At 40.8% G+C, this 22875-nt stretch overlaps 1 protein-coding gene across 13 annotated transcripts in view; it reads right to left on the minus strand.

The window, feature by feature from the left end:
• Window positions 1-22875, minus strand: part of LOC110961117 (protein shisa-6) — a 78498-nt gene that overhangs the window by 53518 nt on the left and 2105 nt on the right. For all 13 annotated transcript variants that reach the window (XM_022208610.2, XM_022208604.2, XM_022208608.2 and 10 more), the window contains exons 3-4: window positions 21709-21869; window positions 12769-12870 (exon numbers count right to left, since the gene is read on the minus strand). In XM_022208610.2, the coding sequence (XP_022064302.1) occupies window positions 12769-12870; window positions 21709-21869 (263 nt within the window). The remainder of the gene's footprint in view (window positions 1-12768; window positions 12871-21708; window positions 21870-22875) is intronic.

The following is a 22875-nucleotide window of genomic DNA, read 5'->3' on the forward strand; positions in this document are numbered from 1 at the left end:
ATTCCATTGAAAAATCTTGTTAAACAACTGAAGGAGGGTTTAATATATTATATAGTTTCATTAGACATAAATAAAACTCCTGAGCTGGCTAAATAAACTCAAGCAGTGGAAGCAGTCCACAGATGTGATGCTTCAGCACATGGCGGATTCCAGATTCATCAGGCGTACAGCCTCCACTCCGCTTTATTTGTGTACAGGACCCCGTTGATCAAAGATGATGAATAACGAATCTAAAGGAGGGAAATTAGCATGAAAAAGTCCTTGCATTCCAACTGATGCATAAAATATCTGCACTTACTTTAATGAGCGGTGATAAAAGTTGCCATGCTGTGCGGTGGGCAGCATCTTGATTGATGCTACACATTAAGAGTATGCTACAATGCCCGAGCAAACATCACGGCAGCCTTGTCAGCCCATTGTCCCCCTACTACCCGCCTGCAAGAGCTCTCTATCTCTTCTCCTGTCATTTTACCTGCCAAACTCCTGCTCTCCAAATCCCCTTTCTTTTCTAGCTTGCTCTCTTTTTAACCACTCACATATTCCATCTGCACTACATTTCTTGCATATTCCCTTCTCCCGTCTCTCTCAAGAGATAAAAGCTTTCTTTCTCTTCCCCTCCAGCATACCTCGCTGCCAGACAAATAGCTCCACTTGTTTCAAAGTGGCCACAACAGAAGGACAATGATAAGAGAGCTGTCTCCCAACTGTCATTTCCTCTGTCTGCCCCCACATCTCACATCACTGTAATTGACTGCAGTGTATCTGGAAGTGCTATTGTTCCTCAGGATACCCAAGAGTCTTGTCAGGAATTGTACGGTGGCTTGTCATTCACTGACCTCAACATATTTGTTCTCTGGTGGTATTTTGAAAAATGCTACAAGGTGTTTGTCACACGTGTTAATGGCTCAATAGCCAGAGATAGTTGTTAATTCACTCTTTGGCTCAAGGACATCGAGGTTTTCTACCGAGGTGGGGAAATTAGGGAGAAGAAAAATAGCAGTTAGGTTACTTAAACTGGCTTTATTCTAAATCAAAGCTGCCAGCTGGTGCTCGAACACTATCAGAAACCGCCTCACCCAGCACCTCTCTGATGATGAAGTTTCTGAAACTGATGGTTAAAGATTCACAACCTCTTCATTCTGTGATTCATGGGTTACGTTACTTTTCATGTCAATAACCATATGCAACACCGTAAACGTCATGTTAGAGAGGTTGTCTCAACATGTGCACTGTCACCCCCTTATTTAAACATGACAGTCCTCTGCTTTCCATTTATAACAGCCATAAATACAGACTGCAAGTCTTAGGAGTTACTTCTAACACACTAAATTCAAAGGCTGGGTGAAATGCTCAGCACTCCTAACCATTCAGTTACTTTTGCACTCCTCTGTACTCAAATTAAATAAGAAAACATGCATGGCACACACACACTTTACACCCCATTGACCCCTAAGTGAGCAGACACTATATTTACCAGAAAAAGAACTGCTCTTTGTTGGTTCAGTACAATAATTATTCACGTTTGTCCTTGTCCTGTACTCTGCTGCATATTCAGTAGAAGAAGCTCCAGACGGGGCAGGGATAGAACTGTCTGGTCATCTCTCCATATTGTGTGTAAGAGAAATTTGTCTTGATCTCTCTGTCTGCTAATGAGCGCCGTGGCCCCAGTCCTGCTCTGTGCAGGACCTTATTAACACTTTCTTATTGGTTATTCCACAGAGTGCTTAGCCAGCAGGTCAGTGGTGGCACCTCCCCTGAACCTGACCATCAATTTGTATGAGCAGGAACACTTTGCCCCAATAGGAGAGCGCTGTCAATCAAAAACTGCCACAGAGCGAGAAAGGGAGCAGCCTGGATGGATTTTCATCATTTAAAGCTGATTTGGGGGTACAGATTGCACCCTGAAGTGGGACCTGGTTCAAAGTGTTTAGAGAAGAATTTGAGTCAGTGAAGGAACCTTTGCTGGGACAGCAACCAGTGAAGTGCAGAAAGATTTAACTCTGATCTCATCTTATCACAAGAAGCAGAACTGTCTTGAAAAATAGAACATTTTGAGGGAATTCTATAAGACTGCTTCTCATATCACAGAATGAGAGGAGCAGTCAAGGGGTAGGAACACTATGTGTCATAGCATGCCTTTCATATTTAAAGAAAATCAGCTGAGAGCAAACAAAGCACCACTCCTTGGATTTTTTGATTTGTGAACAATTTTTATAGCACTAGTAAGGATATGAAAAGTAACTGTTGTGTTTGTCCTTAATCTAAGTTTTACATACAAAACAGTGGACTTTCTCTAATACAATCAAATGTAATCCTCACTCAATGCAACACCAGTGATTATAGCTACACTACCAGTCAAAGGTTTAAACATACCTTCTCATTCAATGCTTATTTATTTTCTACATTGTAGATTAATACTGAAGACATCAAAATGATAAAAGAAAACATATAGAATTATACTGTAAACAAAAAAGTGCAAATCTTCAGTATTGATCTGCAATCTAGAAAATAGTACAAATAAATAAAAAAGGCATTGAATGAGAAGGTGTGTCCAAACTTTTGACTGGTAGTGTAGACAAAATGTTACCATTATTTCATGTTACCATTCACAATTATTGCCTCTATTCATTTTGATTTTCAAAACCACACTCAGAGTGGATGAAACTCATATTTTTGTAATAGCAATATGTCAAGTGACAATGTGTAGAGTCCCTCTTTGTGCTGAACTGGTAGAGCATAATCAGCAGAATCTTTGCAGAGCAATATAGTAAGTTTTAGCTTATTGTTTAGCTGTTCCATGCAATTTAGCATCAGCAGTTACAGACTAGCTGGTGAACATAGTGAAGAACTTAGCAGGTAAAGAGACTGACATTTTTATCAGTAGTTGGTAGGACCAAAACAGAGCAAAAAATAAAAAAATAAATACAGTAAATACTGGATTCAGATTTCTTCATGACCAGAAACAAGACTCCAAATGATTACTTTTGTTCCTCTGTACTAAACTATACATGAACTATTGGATGAGTAAATAAGCAGTTCTGCAGTTCTGTCCAAAAAGTCATTTATTGTAGGTTTAAGGATACATACACTACCATTTCAAAGTTTGGGTTCACCCCGACAATTTCATGTTTTCACACTTATATTCATGTGCTAACATAATTGCACAAGGGTTTTCTTATCATCAGTGAGCCTTTCAACATGATTAGCTAACACAATGTAGCATTAGAACACAGGAGTGGTGGTTGCTGGAAATGTTCCTCTGTACCCCTGTGTAGATATTCCATTAAATCACTCCTTTCCAGCTAGAACAGTCATTTACCACATTAACAATATCTAGACTGCATTTTTGATCAATTTAATGTTGTCTTCATTGAAAAAAAACTTTCTTTCAAATATAAGGGCATTTCTAAATGACTCCACATTTTTGAATGGGAGAGTTTATGTAAATAAGGTTTTCAATTCTGCGGATAAATATGGATTGTGGGTCAATACCCAAGAAGGATCTCACTTGTAAATCTGTGTAGTAAGCCTGCAATCTAAATGAAGAAATTTTCTTCTTAACAGCATTTAGTGGACATTTACAAAAAAAAAGTATCCAGAAGATCCTGTAGATCCAGTAATGACACACACTTAAAATAAAGTGAGTAGTCAGATATAGTTTTGTAGTTTACTACACACCAGTAACACTGGAGTTTTTCAGACTGAACAACATTTATAAGTATTTAGGTTGCAGTGCCTGTATAATCTCTACTTTCACTGTCAATATAAATATGTTCAGTTTAGCAGAAATGTTGATTTCACACTGCACCAATCAGATCATATTCCACCAACAATATCTATTGTTTGTCGTCACTGTTGTTCAATCATGCTATTCTCTATGTTAATTATGTGTTATCTATGGCATTATGAAATTGTATTATTAATCAGGAGAAGGTCTCCGGGTATTCTGCCTCTCCCTAAAATACTTTATTTATAATCTCCATCATTTTCTGTAGATTTCTTTAAAATGAGCAAACACAAAACCAAGTATACATTACTTCCTATGGAGTAACTTCTAATCACAGACTGTAATGTATAACTCGGGTTAAGGTTAGCAAACCACAGGAAACACGAAAAAACTCAAACATCAGGTTCTAAACAATTACAGATCACACAATGTGAAACACGGTGACAGACTAACTGTAGTGGTAAAGTGTACTAGAGAATTTGGAATTTGTTGTCCATGCAGCTGAGCGTCTGTGTGAACTTCACAGAGCAGCGATTTTCAGTAGCTTCAACTGTCACATTCAGCCAGTCAATGCACATTACATTTTATCAGTTACAAGCTGTGTTTGACTCACTGTGGATCCACTGACCTTCATGCTGCTTCGGTAGCTATTTCCCACTTGACTTTGGTCCTCCACCACAGAGAACAAAGAGCAGAATTTATAATTGGTTAAATATCCAGTTCTCTCCCCTCTGTGCGTGTTTTGACTAACTTCGTCTGGGCTCAGGTCCAGTTTCAAACTAGCTCTTTCTCCAGTCACATTTAAATCTAAGATGCTTGTGCAATGCAGAATTCCACAAATCCAACTTGGGTTCACGAAAGAGCTAAGAAAGCCTGTCTTTCTTTCCATTGACATTCCAATAACTTTCTAAAGCTGTCTTTTTCCTAGTGTTAGGAACATATAAATGTAGCGGTACAAACTGTCCCAGATTTCTTTCCTATCAGCAGCAGCATAGAAGCTGAAAATTACCTCACATTAGATGTTTCACAAGACCGGTTGGTTGGTAGATTTGCAAATGTATTTTTCTGCAAAAAATACTTTACTTAAAAATTGGAATTTGATGGTTTGCAAAAGTTACAGGTTTTCAATGTTATTTTTACATTAGACATGTAAATTCACAGTCTTTTTGTAAATTTCTTGATATTTTTGTTCGCTTCACAGCATACAATCATTTTACAACCATTCCATAACATAATAGAACAACATTTTACAGTGCAGCTTCCTCACTAATGGTTACAGATGAGTTTGAAGAGAATTAAAGCACTGCAAGTCTCAATAATGCTGCTAACGAAGAACACAACCTCATCCAGAGCTTGGCAAACTGCACAAGTTATCATGAAGTCAGCGAATGCCTGACTGAAAGCTGAAGGGAGCAAGTGTTCCAATATTTGATTTAATTCAAAATTTGAGTATTGCATCAAAGATCTCATCTTCCATCTCCTGCCTGCTGATGTGTGTTCACTGTGTGAGTCAGTTCATGCCTGGGCTTGTTTTTCCTTTTGTACCTTAAACAACACCAAAGGTTTTCATGGGTGAATGTTTTCATCTTCTGCCTCATCAGCCTGGAGTGTTGATTACACAGGCTGGAAATGATGATAGTGCCTGTGGGCTTGTTGTTCCACGGCATCTGATTCATTCCGAAGAACAGGAGATGACTGTGGCACAATCAGAGGGATGTACTGAAATGCAGAGAGGGTTTTTTTTTATACCCTGTCATCAAGTTCTTCACAAAAGGTAAACAAAAAGGGACAAATTAGTGACAAACAGCTGTTAGTGCATGTTTGCTCAGTTAGATTCTTTTTTCTCCCCATGTCCTTCTCCTCTACAGTTCGTGCAGTCTCTCAGCACTGCGTTGTTGTACAGCACAACTCGCTACAAAAGGAGCACAACAATTAGTGGCTCCTGCGCTTGTTAATGTGCTGAAATTGCATTGTAAATAAAAATTCTGTGATAACATCCCCGCTAATTCTGCAGCTACATCACCACATCCGCCATTCCAGACACATCCTATTCATAAAAACAATAATTGCCTGCCATGAAAACCAATTTGACTTCCTCCGTACAGCAGAATTAAAAGTTGGGCTTAGCAAGGTAATGAAGTACGGCACACGCTAAGTCAAGGATGGAGGCTTTGTCTGAAGTAATCGCTTCTCCGGATGCTGTGGCTTGGCTGCTTTTCACATCGACAAGAGTGACATATCAAAAAATAATTACAGCAAACGCATTCAACCAATAACGGCCGGCAAGCAGAATGTTTATTGCAACATCAAATGCGTATGCTGGCTGTCAATCCAGTGCTCCTGCATGAGGCAGAAAATTCCAATCAATCAAAGTGTAAGAGTTGTAATCTAGCTACATCAATGGCAGGATTCTCAATCTGAGCACCAGCACTCTGAGCTTTTTTCTTGAAGCACACTCCAGCACAGAGGAAATATGAGCATCAGGGTGACAGTGATTTACAGTGCCGAGTTTTGGTGGGTGACAGTGAGTGAATAGAACAGTACACCACAGTTCTTCTATGACAAGAACAATTAATATAAGCCTGCAATTGCGCTCTCAGTCAGTCTGTGTAGGCTAGAAGTGATGATGGGGTGTAGCGTTGCATCACCACTGCCAGCAAACAAGGGAAAGCAAAGTTGCTCCAGTTCCCTCTTATCTATCTTCTGAGATTATGTTTCCAGAGAACTTTTATACAATTACTGTGGACTCTGAAGCTTCAAACTGAGTTCTGCAGTTTTTACACCCAAGGCGGTGTAACAGTGCAGTCCCATCTGACAGCAGCACACACACACAACAGATCAGTGAGCATCCTCATTAGTTTGGCTCAGTTTGACAGAAGCCTCAACCTCGCTGCTTCCTAATTTTGGACAAGAGAATACACAAGAGCAAAGGAATGTGTGAGGCGGTGCATCGATCTGGACAGATGGCTGAGGGGACAGGGGTAAGGTAAGCAGCTGTGAATGCTAAATAAAGTTTATCACTAGCAAAAGGTTGTCACCCTGGGAAAATGCTTGCGTAAAAAAAAGACTTTTTTGCCCAATAATGGGGAATTTTGCAACAAAGCAAGCCCAGTGTGTTTTTGTCATTAAATCTCCCCCAAAAGAAAGAAAATAAAAACAAAACAAGAGTTCCACTGAAGTCCAAAAACTAAAAATCAAAACCACTCATGCCGCCAGCGTTTCTGCTGTGCATCAACCTGAGACTTTGAGCAAAGGGAGATCATGCCGGGAACAGACGGCCATCCACTCTAACGCTATACCTGAGTCAATACATTAGCAGAAGGCTTCAGATGGAGTCATGAAATTGCAAGGAATTAAATGTTCTTACACAAAAAGAAAAAAGCTGGTGGTTTGACTGCTGGGACCAAATAATGCCCTGCATCTCTTTTCTATATGAGGAGACGTGAAAAGTCTTGAAGCTGGTCTGAAGTGGACTCTCAAGATGCCATGATTCCATGATTTTGAACATTATGATGATTAAAAAGAAGAATATTACACAGAACAGCAATGGAAGAATGTCAATTTCATCTGTCCAAGTTTATGCACTGCATCGCCTCTTATATGATCTCATCAGTGATAAAGAGCTTGGGGTAGGAATACAAAATTATATCAGAAACATATTTTTGGAGGAATAGCTGAAATATAAATGATAAAAAATTTCATTGCAAAGATATTGGGTCATTTTTGACCCACTTATGCATCTAAGGGTTAAAGTTGTCACATGTGAGGTTTTACCTTTAGAAGATCTGGAAATCACATGCATATGATGTGGATTCTTTGCACGTTTGTGTCTGTGCACCAGGTATCTATATGTCATATAATCACATGTTCAGTCTCATATGTGATAAACAACTTCACGAACCAACCTTTTTTGACTAAAAAGACATGTGGGGAGCATTTCATCTACTCTCAGTAGGTATAGTGCAATGTAGTTCAACAGCATCACAGCTTTCCAAAATAAACATATACAATAATAATAATAATCCATACTTCTCTACAACAGTATAAGCAAAAACCAACATTAAAACCCCAATAAAGGAAGTCTGCAATTCGTTGCAGGACTCTTGTATTAGACTGCACTTGTTTAGCTTTGTGTAACTAATGAACTGATTCTACATTGTTATTGTAGTGCGATACAGACCAAGTGATCAGGGTCCTTCTCAGGGTGCTACATCAGATAGAAAATCCCACCAAAATTTCAGACTTTCCTTAAATTCTCTCCTTTCTCTGACAGTAATCTCAATCTGCGTTTCTTTCTGTGTTTGCAGTGAATCATTGTAGCTCGTTCCACATTAGTGGCAATCAATTGTACACTTTGTACACTATATATAGTGCAGTGTGGGATTTCACTATGACTACTGGATGGACTACAGCAGTTCTCACTAGATTTTTTTCACACAGGACTACAAATTGATGACTCAACTATATGATGGACAACCGTGTAAGAAACATGGTGCCATACTGGTGACCCAGTAGCTCAACTGGTTGAGTGGGCATCCCATAAGCAGGAGCTATAGTCGCCGACCCAGTGGTCATGGGTTTGAATCCAGTCCATGACCCTTTGCTGTAGGTCCCTTCCCCATTCTTCTCCCCATGTTTCCTGTCTCTCCACTGTCCTATATAATAAAGCCTAAAAGGCCAAAACAGTAACATAAAAGAAACTTCGCTACAGTGTTTTGCAGTTAAGTGCACCTCCTCTTTTTCTTCTGACAATACAATGTGGGAAAACAGTGCACACACTCAGACATCAAGCACATGCACCAGCTGTGACCATCCAAGCAGAGTGGTCTCTGGTTTACATAGTTACACTGGACAGCGTGTCATGACAAAAGGTTTTGTTTATTTTAATAATGTGTTGATTTTCATAAATTGCAGTAAAATACTCACAATAGTACAGACAATTCATAAAAAAGCTATGCTGTGTAACGGATGTTTTATTGAACAAAACACTGCCAAACATCGTATTTTCTCCAGCTGCTTATTCATAAAAGCTTTACGATAGCTCCGGATTTAATAAGCAGCCAGATTTTGGAGGATGCAATTTTATAAAAAATTCTCCATCTCTGTAAATGTCAGCGACAACCCTGTCTGTTAGAAATGAAGTCTGGATACAACTAATTTGCAACAGGAGACGTGCAGACTTTAAACACGGACAGATGTGGACATATAAAAGCAAACAAGGCTCCTGTGGATGCTTCTGAAAGACTGTGAATCACAGCAGGGGACATTACACAGGGTTTCAAGATAATCTGAAACTTCACACTGTGTTTAGGCTCCATCAGTGAAAAGCATGGACAAATCAAAGCAAACCCAAAGTCCAGCAGCCACTACTTCAACTACAAATCTTAACAGGATAAATTACAAACATGTAGATGACCAACACTTTCCTCACCCAACCTCTCATCAAAACAAGTATTTGCTTGGAGCACTATTTGTTTTCCTGGCACATGGGCAGTCAGAGCACTTCAAGTGTGTACAGTATGCGTTTCCAAATTTTGGGCTGGCCCACAGAGGGACTCACACGGACCCTTGTGGACTTGGGCAGATGACAAAATTTATATCTGGTACTTGCCTTGCAGGCAGACAGATGCAAAAGACATGAGTTGGCCTTAATGCTTGATTATACTCCACTGCAGACACACGCACAGCTGCAGACACCACGGATGTTCTTCCAAATTTTACTTTCTGCACATGCTCAGTACTGCTGCTGTCCCTGGATTCTGACTTGAAGAAAGTTTGCATCACATTGACCCTAGCAGACACTCAGTGCTCCCATAAAAGTATAACATTGGCGTTGAATGTGACTGCATCACATTTCAATCAGCATAATGAAAAAATTACATATTTGGAAGTCATATTTGCTCATTTTCATTAAAAAATTCCTAAATATATTCTAATATTGCAAAAATAAAGAGCATTTTTTTTTCTGTTTTCATTGGAGAGTCCAAGGAAAACAGAAAAAAAATAAACGTAGCAGCATTTGGTTGCACTTTTTTGGGGACGACATGCAAAGGTAGAGTAGAATGCAGAGTATTTGTCAGAAAAACATCTGTCAAGTCCGGGTCAACAAACAACTTACACAGCCATATATTATAGATATATCTATAGAAATAATTACAAAAACAGTGTAAACCACACAAGAACATTTTAAGAAAGCAAAAAAAAAAGAATTAAAAATCATAAATAAGAATAAAAATGTGCATGTATACAAAAAAATCTAAATAAAACTTTATAAAGTACATATTGGTGAGATGTGCAAGTTTGAATTATGCTGATCCATATTGTACCTTACCACTGCTACCAGTGATTGGTTCCTTGATAAAATCGAGTTACCTCCGGCTGACTTTTTTAAAAAAAATGTATAAAACAATGAGCCAGTCTTTTGAACGGCTGTTTGAAAGGAACGGCTCCTCAAAATCAGGCTCCCTTCAAAGACCCATAAATCCCACCTCTAGTACTAGTATTCTTGTAGCAGTGGGGCATGATAGCATGGAAATATCCCATCTGGTTAAGAGCTTTTTTATGGTTCTATATAGATCATGGCGACCCTTGGTTAAGGTAACAAAAACATCAGGTTTAACATTTGCACAAAACAAATCTTTACCAAATCTTCTCCAAAGTGAAGGTGTTGTCTAAGCCTAATTACACACTGGACTTAATCATACTTACCAGAGGCTATGACTCTAAAGACATTGTGGGAAATGTAGGACGCCACTAACTGAAGTAGACGGGTTATGGGTAAGCTGAGGGGAAGGTTGTGCACCGGCAATGTGAATAACATTTTGAGTTTGGATGTTAGCTTCCCTCCCCAGCGCTCACGGCTGATCTTGTTTAGCACATGCTTGTTTTGTATCCTGCCACACAGATGTGAAGCATCCAGCTGCTCTGACGCTCAGCAACACCCCCTGACCTCACCTGTCCTCCCCAAGGGCTGCGCCGCAACACACACACACAAGTAGGTTCCCATATAATTAACAACCAAACACATTTTCTGCCTGTATAATTAAGCACCACAACAGACGCCATGCTTACCCAAGCCAGAGGACATTGTGAGTCTCAAACCCTGTTCTCTCAGTGTGGCAAAAGGCATGTATATAAGCTAAAAAACAACTGAAACATGGCAAAACAGACAACATCTGTTCCCAGAATCGTGTGGAAGCAGAGTTTTTCCACTGACTGACCTGTGAATATTTATTTGCACTCTTTTTTTCCCAGCTTTGTTACTGTCAGCCAGAGCAAACCAAGCTGTGCAAACCTCTTCAAAAAATAATGAAGGTTGGTGTGATTTAAATTCAGCTGGACTGTTCAATTGCTGTTAACCTTATTATGACTCATCTCATCGCTGAAGGTTCCTGTCAGCACACAGGTTCACCTCTTAGGACATTTCAAATCCATCCACAGATTTTAGATCAATCCAGAGAAGGTCAAGTGACGGCTCAAGTGATTTTCGAGCAATGTGCAAATCATAAGACTGAAACAATGAACGCGAGTTGGAAAAAGCATCAAAGGAGCCATTTATATTCTTCACTAAGTCATGGAGACGAGTGATATATTATACATTTTAATCTGTTCTCTTTTTGTAGATTTGAAGAGCACGTGTAAGAGGCTATGAGAGAGTGGGTGAGGCTTGGTTAAACTGTCCGTTCCACTCCACTGCCCTAAAGTGATTGTACACTAGTGAAAAGCTAAAGATAATACCAAGCAGTAACAGTACCTAAACCAAACTTCAGACCAGTGTTTTATTGATCGTAGGATTCAATCCACGGTAATACCTGCCTCTGGGCACAAGGCAGCCAAACAGAGATGTTAGAAAGAACAATACTGTTTAAGAACCGACGATCTTGCACATGCTTCACATACTCTCTTTTTTTTCTTCTATTTTGTCTGAAATTTTAGCGTCAGCAGGCCTTTCCAAGATCTCAATCTGTCACATTTCATTTGTTTTTGCAGCAGAGGAATCAAAGGCTACTCTCTGCAAGAAAACGCAGATTCAACTGCACAGATGCTAAACACCGAGCTGCTGCTGTGACAAGTACATAGACAAGGATGCGGGAGTACTGCTATTGTGATATTTGTACAAGTGGGAAAATCTATTTAAAAGAATTAGGATTCATAAAACCAAATCTTTTTTTCTCATTACTCATCTCTGGTAGAGAAGCAGGGAGGTGACTACAGAGAATATCAGAGATTTTTTTTCCCAGCTCTATATGACTACCATCATGAAACAGACCCCCTCTGGGGATGAAAGTAAACAAAGAAAAAAGCAACGAGAAAAACAGCTAATTTCATGTAAACATAAATACAATGCTTCCTCATTAGAAGTAAGAGCAGAGAGAAACTTCTAGGCCCCTGCAGTTTTGTGCACTTGGAAACAAAGCTGTGCTACTTGGTAAAGAAGAGAACCCACACACGCCTGCCAAGCAACACATAAATCTGAACTGGTATTAAAGCTCCGGCAGGTCGTGAGCTGCTGTAATTAGGCTGATGAGCTGGAAATCAGCAGGTTTGATAGCAAAGAGGAAGAACAGAAACGCATTAAAGTACAGTGGAGTTACATGTAAATCATGTGGATTTTTACTGCAGCACTCATCTACCATGAAAGCATTCAATTAAAAAATTTGAAAGCAGAATCAGGTAAAAGAGGTCGCCTTGCAGCACTTGCGCACACACACACACACACACACACACACACACACACACACACACACACACACACACACACACACACACACACACACACACACACACACACACACGTGCGCTTGTATTTAATTGTAAAATGTAGAGGCAAGAGCTGATGCGAATTGCTCAGAGAGGGAAATTGAATCTGGAAACATTTCACCTCCACCGGGTGTCTTGTTGTTGATCACCGGTGTTGGAAGTGGAACATTAGCGAGTCGTTTTAGCATTCAGCAGGTATACAGCAGAGACAAGAGGAGTCAATTCGAACTCTCATCTGAAAAAAAAAGGAGTGAGAAAGAAGGAGAGAAATGGCGCTTTACCTTTTTGATGGCCCCGACCCAACGTCACAAAGCCAGAGGAGATGAAGTTGTGGAGGTCGGCACCTCCGCTGCTCCGGACACTCTCCTTTCCATAGTGGAGACCTGATCACAGACACGAGGCAGGCGTGCAGGGCCACCATACAGCGACACGCAGACACAGTCACACAGGGAAGCACGCACACATACAATCAGTCAGACAGAAATAGAAGCACGCAGTTAGTTTTCTGATCAATTAAGCATCATAACAATTACCTGTAGTCAAAATAGTGGTTCCTAATCTGTGGTTGGGGCTCGAACAAGGGGTCACAAGAAGATTACAAGTTTGACAAAGCACAAAGAACTTTTGTTTTTTTTTCCTCATAATTACAGATAAATGTCCCCAAAAGTTACTCAAATAACACACACAGCTTTACTTGACAAAATAATATCAGTTTGCTACTCATTTGTGCTTCTGTTCAGCCTCTAACAATTTTGCAATTTCTTCAGTGGCTTTGTCAAGTCTGAAAAAAATAAGCTTGATAACATCAGAAGAATGTCTTAGCTCAGAGACAGAAAATACGCATTTTAGAATCAAATTCCTGTGTTTGGCACTGGTGATGTAGAGTCTGAAAGACGTGAGTGTTTAAGGGCAGAGAGGGCATAACAAAATTGCTACTAATTATAGGATATGTCAAATTTGTTATTCTTAATTTATGTTTATTTTGTTTATCCAGTAAAGTAACCAGTAACTGAGATATAGAGTCATTACCAAGATACGCAGCAATAACAGTGGGTTACAATTACAAGAAGCAAAATAAGAGAAGACAAAGGACAAATTATACCTCCCAAAAAAGTCAGACTTAAGAAGAAATATGACTCATATGTGATTAAAATTGTAATTAACATTTCAGAAAACAAAACAACAACATTAATCTGGCATCCAAAATCATAAACAGAGCAACGTGCCATCTGAAACACATACACATCAAGATATTAAAATACCAAGGGATTTTGAGCCGTAGTGGAGACTAATGTTCCAAATAAAGTGACACCACAAGATAATAAAGAGACTTTCATTCAAATGTTTAAGTCGCACATGTTTTATTGTCATTCAGAAATGGAGGCCCAGCTGTTTTTCTACTGCAGCTCAAATTTGTTCAAAATGAAACACCATAGAGTGTCTCAGTCATTATCTTCCCAATACTCCATGACATAACGTTCACCAACTGTTGAAAAACAAATCATAAAAACAGATGTATGAAAACGCATGATTTAGTAAATGAGTTACTTTGTTGTGTAGTGGCAACAGGACAAAAACAAAACACGATCCAGTCAAGGGCTGAGTTTGCTACTAAAATCTCTGATTTGACTGTGTATGCACAGATGGGCTGAAAGTCATCATATCTCAGCCTGGTTCAGTTTAAAGTCCCTCTCTGCTCACTGATTGAGCCCCTAAAAACTCATCACTGAGTATCATCTCTGGGCCTCTCTCACTGCAGCTCAGCATACCAGCTCACCTTGTAAACACTGTAAAACTAATTTGCATTGCACAATGTCAAGTTGTAATAATGAAGTAATTCACTAAGACATGTTCGAATCCACCCTTCAAGTTGACAGATTTCATTTCCTATGTCTCTTACGTTTGAAACCTGGAAGTCTGAAGCTGTCTTTTTGAGACTGTCATCTGTAAAATAATCAGCCATGGTACTGACTACTTGTTTTACTCATGATGTGTCTTCCAGCAAATAACAACCACCATACAGACCTGTCCACAAAGTAAAAAACTATTGTTTTCTCAGCTGCATCTCATGATTATTTCCATAAGTGAGTGATCAGCAAATTATTAGTTGTTATATCAAATAATTCTAATTATCAGAAAAATGGTAAATAATTATGTTAGCGTCCTCCCCACTGTGTCAAGCTAATGTGTAGCAGACCAGAACTAAAAACAACCTTCCATCCACGACATGATAAAATGCCAAAATAACTTCAGTAATTTCAGATCTCTTAGACTACATACCTTTTTCTGAAGAAGTTGACTCTAAAGTTTTAAGGTAATGTGTTTGTCAGGATTCGTACATGTTTCAGGCTCCAGTGACCTAACTTCTCATTTTCTTTGAAGGGGGCAACCTCATGCGTTGTTGAACTGAATTGTGGATCTGTTGGTTGCTGTCGACTGTTGAGGGTAGTTTCGTATTTCAGATGACAGCTAATCAGTTTGCTTTCTGGCAGTTGTGTGTCTATGACGACCTCACAAACAAGGACAACCCCCGCAAACATCATATGCAGCTGCCATGAAGCATTAACACAGCACATATGTGTGTGTCCTGCCTTACTGCTCAACACTGACCGACACCAAAGGAGGCGTAGCTGTTGTTACACAATTTTTCAGGCCATTCTCTTCCATATACACTACTGTTCAAAAGTTTAAGGTCACCTTATTTTTGAACTTTTTTTAAAGGAAGGTAGCATTAAATTGATCAGAAACACAGTCCAGACGTTATTCATGTGGTAAATGACTATTCTAGTTGGAAATGGCTGATTTTTAATGAAATATCTACATAGCATACAGACACTCATTTTCAGCAACCATCACCAACGCATGAATAAAAATGTTAGCCTAGCCACGCTAGACAACCCACTGCAACGAATTTAATTCTCTGCCAGGGTGGGTCTAGTTACCCTCCATAAGGCTCGAGGCTGGATTCTCCTAAAACTGGACGGACCAATCACCATGAAGTGTAGAGTCAGAAGGCGGGCGTAACGAAGTGACGACAGAGGCGTGACGATTCTGACAGAAACAACCGGCGCACAATAAACAGTTATCTTTCGACTCGGCTTTGGCCACAGCTCTTAAAGATTTGAAGCTAAAATTCAACTTGAAAGATAAACAAAGGACGGCACTGAAGTGTTTCATTGAGAAGAAAGACGTATTTGGACTTATGCCGATGGGATATGGCAAATCCTTAATATACCAGTTGGCTCCGCGGCTCCGCTGGTTGGGAAGCTAATGGGACTTAGCCACAATCCACCGGTGATCTCGGAACTACGTCAGCCTATTCGTTGCGTTGATTGGTTGTATACCTACCCAATTGCTGCAGAGGGATTTGATAGACAACTTTTTAGCCCGCCTCCCTCCCTGTCGAGCTTCCCTAGACCCTTGTGCCGTCAGAAACATGGCTGTAGCATGGCCAGGCTGTAAAAGTGTGACATTTCATGGAAAACATGAAATTGTCTGGGTTACCCCAAACTCTTGAATGGTAGTGTATGTGCAGTAGTCGCATCTACATTTCTGGCATACACACCACGGCCTGGGGGATCTGCACAGATAATTTCAGATTTGAGGGGATGACAAAATTTATGTCACAAGGAATCTAGTGCACTCTCACATATATACAGACCCAGAAAGTATAACACTCTCCCAAGGCATGAAGTTACTAATCTTCCCAAGTCCGTGAGAGTTTGTGCAGACCCCTTCTGACATGTCCAAGTGCAGTCCAAAATTTGTGGCATCTACACAACAAGGTCAATAGTGTGCATTCTCAGCAATGATATGCATGCATGGACAAAACAGATGTGACCTATTTCAGATATATAGAACCTACAGAGTCCTCGAAGCGTATTGCAACAGACGAGAAAAACAATATAACAACTCCACATCCGTGTCCATAACTGAACATAATAAAGCCTTAATGCAGCCTGCAGCAGGTGTAGAGGTCTGGTACACTCACTTGTTTCAAACTCCATACCAACAGATTGTTTTCCTTTTTATGCTTGTAGTCTACAGCCCTGGCCAGCATCGATTAAAGTGACATAACCAGAGGCACTGTATCAGACTTCACACAGCTTCCTCTAGAGACTCAAAGCCTTTATACTTTTATATATGCTGCAACTATATTCCAGTCACTTGCAAACAGACTTTGACTGTAAAATCGGTGGAGTTCCTTTTCATGATGCCTGACATTCAGTGAACAAACTAGCACATCAAATGATCACAATTAACAGCACAATTGTTGCAGGTTATTTTTGTGTTTCTGCTATTTTGGCTTTAATCACTGGAATTCACCACCAGTCAAATGGTTAGGAAATCAATTTGATCAAAGAAATCCCATCAGGACACCTGTTAAAAACAACAAAAATGCCATTTGTGCTCTTCTATCATATTCTCATCGGCCGCAGTTGTGTGTTTTCCATGGTGTCAAATGGAAAACTTCCCTGTGGTGTCGCTTTCCTGAGGCACAGACTGAGGGGAAATGGCTAAAATGTGAACTACACAAGAAAACGCAAGTGCGACCATCCGCAGTAGAAAAAATGAAAAGCAATATGCTTCCAGCACCCACATACCGATGCACTTTGAACTCAATCACACCTCTCCCTGCGCTGCTTTCATGGCTGCAGATGGAGTATCTGTTGTTGAGACTGCTGGTTATTTTTCCCATTCAATCATACCAGCGAGTCTGTGTGTGACACGCACACAAACACGCTATTGTTGTCTTCCTTTGTCACCTTTGTCATTGGTAGGCCGCTCCACGACCCACTGCGACAACCCTTGAATCTGAAAGACCCTCCAAAAGCAACCACTTTCCTTTTTTTCCCCTCCCATTCCCAGCTCATTAAGGTGAGGTAGCATGAAGAGGCAGCAGAAGGAAGGCTGTGCATTATGAATTTATCATCCTTGATACAAAGAAAATCGTGACTTTCATCTCAACCATGTGCCATGGAAGTGAACGGGTGCCTGAGCTAGCGGGCGCTAAGGATTCATATGGTAATACTTTTTTAATCAGGCTTCTTCACTGAACACCTCTGAATTAACTCTGACAGTGGGAAAAAATGTGAATAATAACATAATTATATCATGAACCGAGCTGGATATGGTTCTGTGTAGCTGGCATCAGGGAGGTTACCCGAATAAAAGGTTGATTAGGCTTTAACACAACCAAGCAGAGGTAATTTACAGTACACAGTATACTGATTTTATAACTGTATCAGATGCTGATCTGCTGGAGTGGATGTATAACTTGATATATATCTTTATAAAGCATTTCAGCTGGAGCTTGGCATCGCATACCTTCATCTCTTTGCCGTCGTCTCGCACTGTGCTCCAGCATGTATTTCAGCCTGAGATACATGCTGGAGCCTCTTGAGATATGAGATTATAGAGCTTTTTAAATGCCAGCTTGGCAAACGCATGCCCCTGCCCTCTCGTGAAACTAATGGTGCAGTGCAGTAAGTTCTGATGGATCTCTCCTACCACACCTGAAACCTCCTCCTCATCCCCCGACCCCACACACACACACACACACACACACACACTGTACACTGAAGGGGCCCAAGGTCCGACTGTATAATAGGGGCAATAACGAGATCTAGGGCGAAAGACAATTAGGTGGGGTCTCTCGGATGCTGAGGTTTAACACAGGTGCACTCAGGAGAAAGCTACAAATAAACACGTTGATGCAGTCAGCACAGAAATGTTGTTTTTAACATGGGGGTGATGATTATGTGGCCAATGGGGAGCCAGCGAGGTCACAGCGGAGATGTTATAGCTGCATGTTGTACGGATTAATTGGAGGGAGGCTGTGGGAAGAGGAGGGAGGTGTTTTGCATGTGTGTGTGCGTGGTGGTGGTGGTGGTGGGGGCGGGACGGTTCACTGAATATGAATATGAAAATGCCTATCGGCAAATAACTAGACTATTTAAAATACTGTTTTGTTATTTAGGCCAGATTTGTGGTTGGGGTGAAGAACCACAGACAGACCATGGTGTTTCACAAATATCTGAAGGTCATGTCAAAGCTGTTAAATAGCTGGAAATATTATTCTATCATCACATCCTCTAATTGTCCACAGCAGCTGACCTTTCAGCTCGGGAGTTTACCCATCTCAAATAACATTAACAGACTGCTCAAATTCCTTGAGTGCTATAATGTCATAACTCAGACATATAAAGATTTGAGCAGATTTGAGCATATATTTTAACAGAGTCATTCTGTTGATTCTGATATTAGTAATCCAGTGGACACAGGCTCCATAACTCATATCCCATTTTGCCTATTCTTTTTTGCAGATTTGCTCTATGGGAAAAATAGTTTTTTCTTTAGTTTCTGTTGAGTAAACGGCGAAAGAAGAAACACCAGCTCTCCGTGCTACCTGCAAACTATATTTCATCATTCTGTGCATTAAGAAAATGTCAGGGAGAAAACCAAGCAACACTTTTTTTAAAAAAGAAAAAAAAGCCAACTCTTTGCCTGTAGTGTGTGGTAAATAAATCAACTTCATCTGAGGAGAACTGTGGGCCAAACTGCATTACGCAGAGAAGCAGTTATTGTTTACTTTAACCAAAGGCGAACTCTGTGTTTACACCCCGACCTAAAAGAGGATCTGTGCCCCACAACAACGCAGAGTGGATTCGAATAAAAATAGCAGCACTTGCACTGGTATCATATTATGCTGTCTGTAGTGTTTTTGCTTTAGGCAGTTTTTAAAAAAGGAATATGTTGTTCTAAAATGCGTGGAAGTTTTGCAATGAACCAAGGGTACCATGTCGCCACACAAGGCCTGCAATGTGAAAAAAAACTCAGCATGTATTTTTAGAAGTGAGCCTAAACAAAGGTCCTGAGGGTAAAAAAATACTTTGGTGAGGACATGACTGTCACAGAGAGCAACTGGGCTTTGTGACATTCTGGGGATCAAAGGAGAAATGGATATTATTCCCACTCTTGACATAAGTTGATAGGATCCTCTTGGGTCCTTTAGCCACTTGTTTTATGAGGTCTCTCCACCTGATTTGAAAGTGTTTCAAAAAGCCTCTGGATGTGAAGTGCCAAACTCAGCAGCCATGACTCCACCTTAGGACCCTCTCCTTAAAAGGCTTGCTTCTCCGCTCTGTGCCAAATGCCCATTTAGGCGCACTTGAATATGCATTTTCTATGAGAGCGAGTGGGCTCCCTCTCCGCAGCACCGCGGAGCTCCCAATTTATATGCACACATTAACCACGCTTTCGACTGCGCTGTCACTGCCTTTCATGTCCAACCCCGTCAGGACTGCTGTGGTCCCTGATGTGAAGGGGTGTGGGGGTTTGGCGAGGGTAGACTGAGCAGAGCTGGCCTGAGTTGTGTTTTCTGTATGGTGATTTTGTGCGCAAGCAGGCAAAATTACTCGCAGCCAAGCACAGTGACAGACAGATAAAGCGATGCCCGACCCTTAGTGAGTATACATGCATGCAAGGTCGTACTGAAGGCAGCCTGCCACGTACAGCTGCGCATCAGTCGTGTGCTCTGCATGGCCGGCTAGTGACCATTAGGAATGGACTGATGGGGCGGCAGAGCAGGGGAGGCACTAAGTAAATGAACGCAGCCTGCGGTCGCAATGAACACTGAGCTGCAGGAAGAATGCTCCCTGCAAGTATGTGATAGATGTCGAAGTGGCAGAAAGAGGCCAAGTTTACATGGCAAACAAAGAGGATGCAAACCCAAATAAAGCTGAGAATATGCACAGTCTATTATTTCCAGACAAAGACACACAGAGATTGTTGCTGTCTTGTAGCACAAATCAAACAGGACACCTACATGTTCTGTATCTATTGTGGTGTGTGTTTCTGCAGCTCTGTCAGAACCAACAGAGGTCAATGAAGGTCTTATTTTACATATAATGCTCTGGTAGCTCTTCCTTTCTGGAGCTACAGAAGGTCTTTGACCCTCTTGTTCCTAATATTAATATGTTGTTATATGATGATTTGATGTATGACTATAATTTTCCATTTGATAATGCGGGGCAGTTATTGTACAGAAGCTTTTAGGTCAAAATTATTTGGACAATAATATGACTAGAGATGGAGATCAGTTATATTGTAAGGCTACTGCTCAGCGTGTGCTTAAAGGTCTGTAGGTTCAAAAGGAAGTTTGATTGGGTTCATCAATTAAAGTACATTTTTCATGACAACAGCTCTGTTTTCATCTTGTAGCAATTCATCATAACCCATCCATCAAAACAGATTTAACATAAGGACTCATCAAGGAATTGTAGTAGTTGAACCAGATCTGAAAATTCAAATAAGTTTGTTTTTGTGACACATCGGGGTTTTCATATCCGGGTTGGAGGGGGTGGAGGTAAGCATGGTCATATTTTTTGATCAAAAAAACTAAATTATAGTTTAAAGAGTTCAGTCAGCATTTTGTAAGACAAATCAAAAAGTCATGTAACAGCAGAGCCTGACTACACACCATCATGTTGATGCTGTAACAAAATCAACACCTTTTTTCGCACTGTATTTTTCTTTGTCTGTCATGCACGCTAATGCTTAACGTCGTTCTGTTTTTCTTTCCATCTCAGTGACTCCTTTGTAATGTTGCATTATTTTCCATCTGTGTCCTTCTCCCCAAGTGTGTTTGCCTCTCTCCATCTGATAACACCTGCTTTGCCTGAGAACCTGCAGGCGTTGACTGAGAACCTGGACTCTGGTTTTTTTTCATGTGCTGTTTTCGGGCCATTTATGCTCCCTGTCTGTTCTCAGAATTGTGGGGTTAAATCAAGCTGTCTGATTCACTGAGTGAGAGGTCATCACTTCCAGCCTGTCAGAGTCTGCAGGGCCGCGCTACCTTGCCAGCCTGTAATTATCTTCACTAGCGGGCCCCTCTTTTTTCCCCTCAGTCACTCTCTCCCCTCTCACTCTCTTTGCGTTTGCTTAAATCGGATGATTACAGGATGTTACTATTGGAGATTATACTGCTGAAAGGATGAGCACAGTGGGTGCTCTTTGGAGGGGAACGCAGAATTCTGCATGGAAATAATGAAACGCAAATGCATTACACAAACATGTAGAGAGGGATGGAGGCAAAGAGTTAAACTACCGAAATCAGCCTTTAAGCTATATTTGACCAGCAGTCATGGCACGTAAACTGGTGGATGCTTGTGAAGCTTTAGAGCTTTCAGCTCTGAGCAGAGTGAGAGGAGAGCTCTTACCGTGGTTGGATTTGGAGGCGTGAACAGGGGTGTAGTGGTTCTTGGACGAGGTTCTGACTGGTGTGTTGTCTTTGGGTGAGCCGTTCATCGCAGCAAAGTTCTCACAGTCATATTGAGATATGGGGATGGGTCCCTGCTGCCTCAGGATGTCTGCAAGGGCCCTGGAAACAAAAACACAAGAAAACCAAGGGCAACTGTTAATACTACACCAGAAGGATGTTTTTGTTCTTTGTACAGATTGTCTCTGTGACAGTGCAATTTTATTGAGTCAAAAATGTAGTGATAGTGCGCCTGTTTTCTGCTGGCCAAATGGCTGCTAATTGTGAAGACATTGTTGTGCCATTATGGGTAATTTAGAGCTGATCTGTTTCTTGTTCTTCTTCTCCTCTCACTTCTTTTTTTTTTTTTTACATCTGGGAACATGACGAATGTTCATTTGCAAGAGAAACAACGTTGGATGTGCGAGTATCTCGCCTAATTGGGTTGAATTTGAATGTTTTTCAGACTGCACCAGGTGCATATGGAAGGATGAAACCCTAGAGGGGGGTGGTGGGGGAAGGGGGAAGTGGAAGAGAGGGAGAGAAGCAATCGTGATGAAAGAAAGTTCAAAAAATGTTTGTTTGCTTTTTCTGGCATCGCAAATGAAATGACTTTTGCAGCGCTGCATCAGCTCAAAGCTTTTGTACGACCGATGTAGCAGCAGTGTAACCTTTGCTTTTAAATTAATATTTTAGCTTCACCCCCACTCCCTTCCTGTTCCTTATTGAATGTGCAGCAGTGCATGCATGTCACACGACCTTGATACAGCCCCGACGTTAACACTATCCATTATTCACAGTCTTAAGATTGCTCCAGTGTTGAATAATGCATACATGCACAAAAAAACTATTCAATCTTGAGGAAATAATGTGTGTCAGCATTTGTTCACTGATGTGGCAACAGTCTACAACATGTGGTCCACTCATGGATGATGATTCTCATATGGTAAAGCCCCAGGTAAATGTAGGAGCCAGCTGAGGAGGTGAGAGGCGACCGTTCACCATGGTACCGCTGCATTTCAGTCATAATCCCCATCTGAACACACCAGACAGCAATGTGCCAGTGTGCACTGGGTGGAGGCGAGGGCGGAGGTTTGGAGCCAGGTCGTGGTGAAATATGATGTCTGAC

Source organism: Acanthochromis polyacanthus, chromosome 19 (assembly GCF_021347895.1).
Source record: "Acanthochromis polyacanthus isolate Apoly-LR-REF ecotype Palm Island chromosome 19, KAUST_Apoly_ChrSc, whole genome shotgun sequence".
NCBI classification, from domain to species: Eukaryota; Metazoa; Chordata; class Actinopteri; family Pomacentridae; genus Acanthochromis; species Acanthochromis polyacanthus.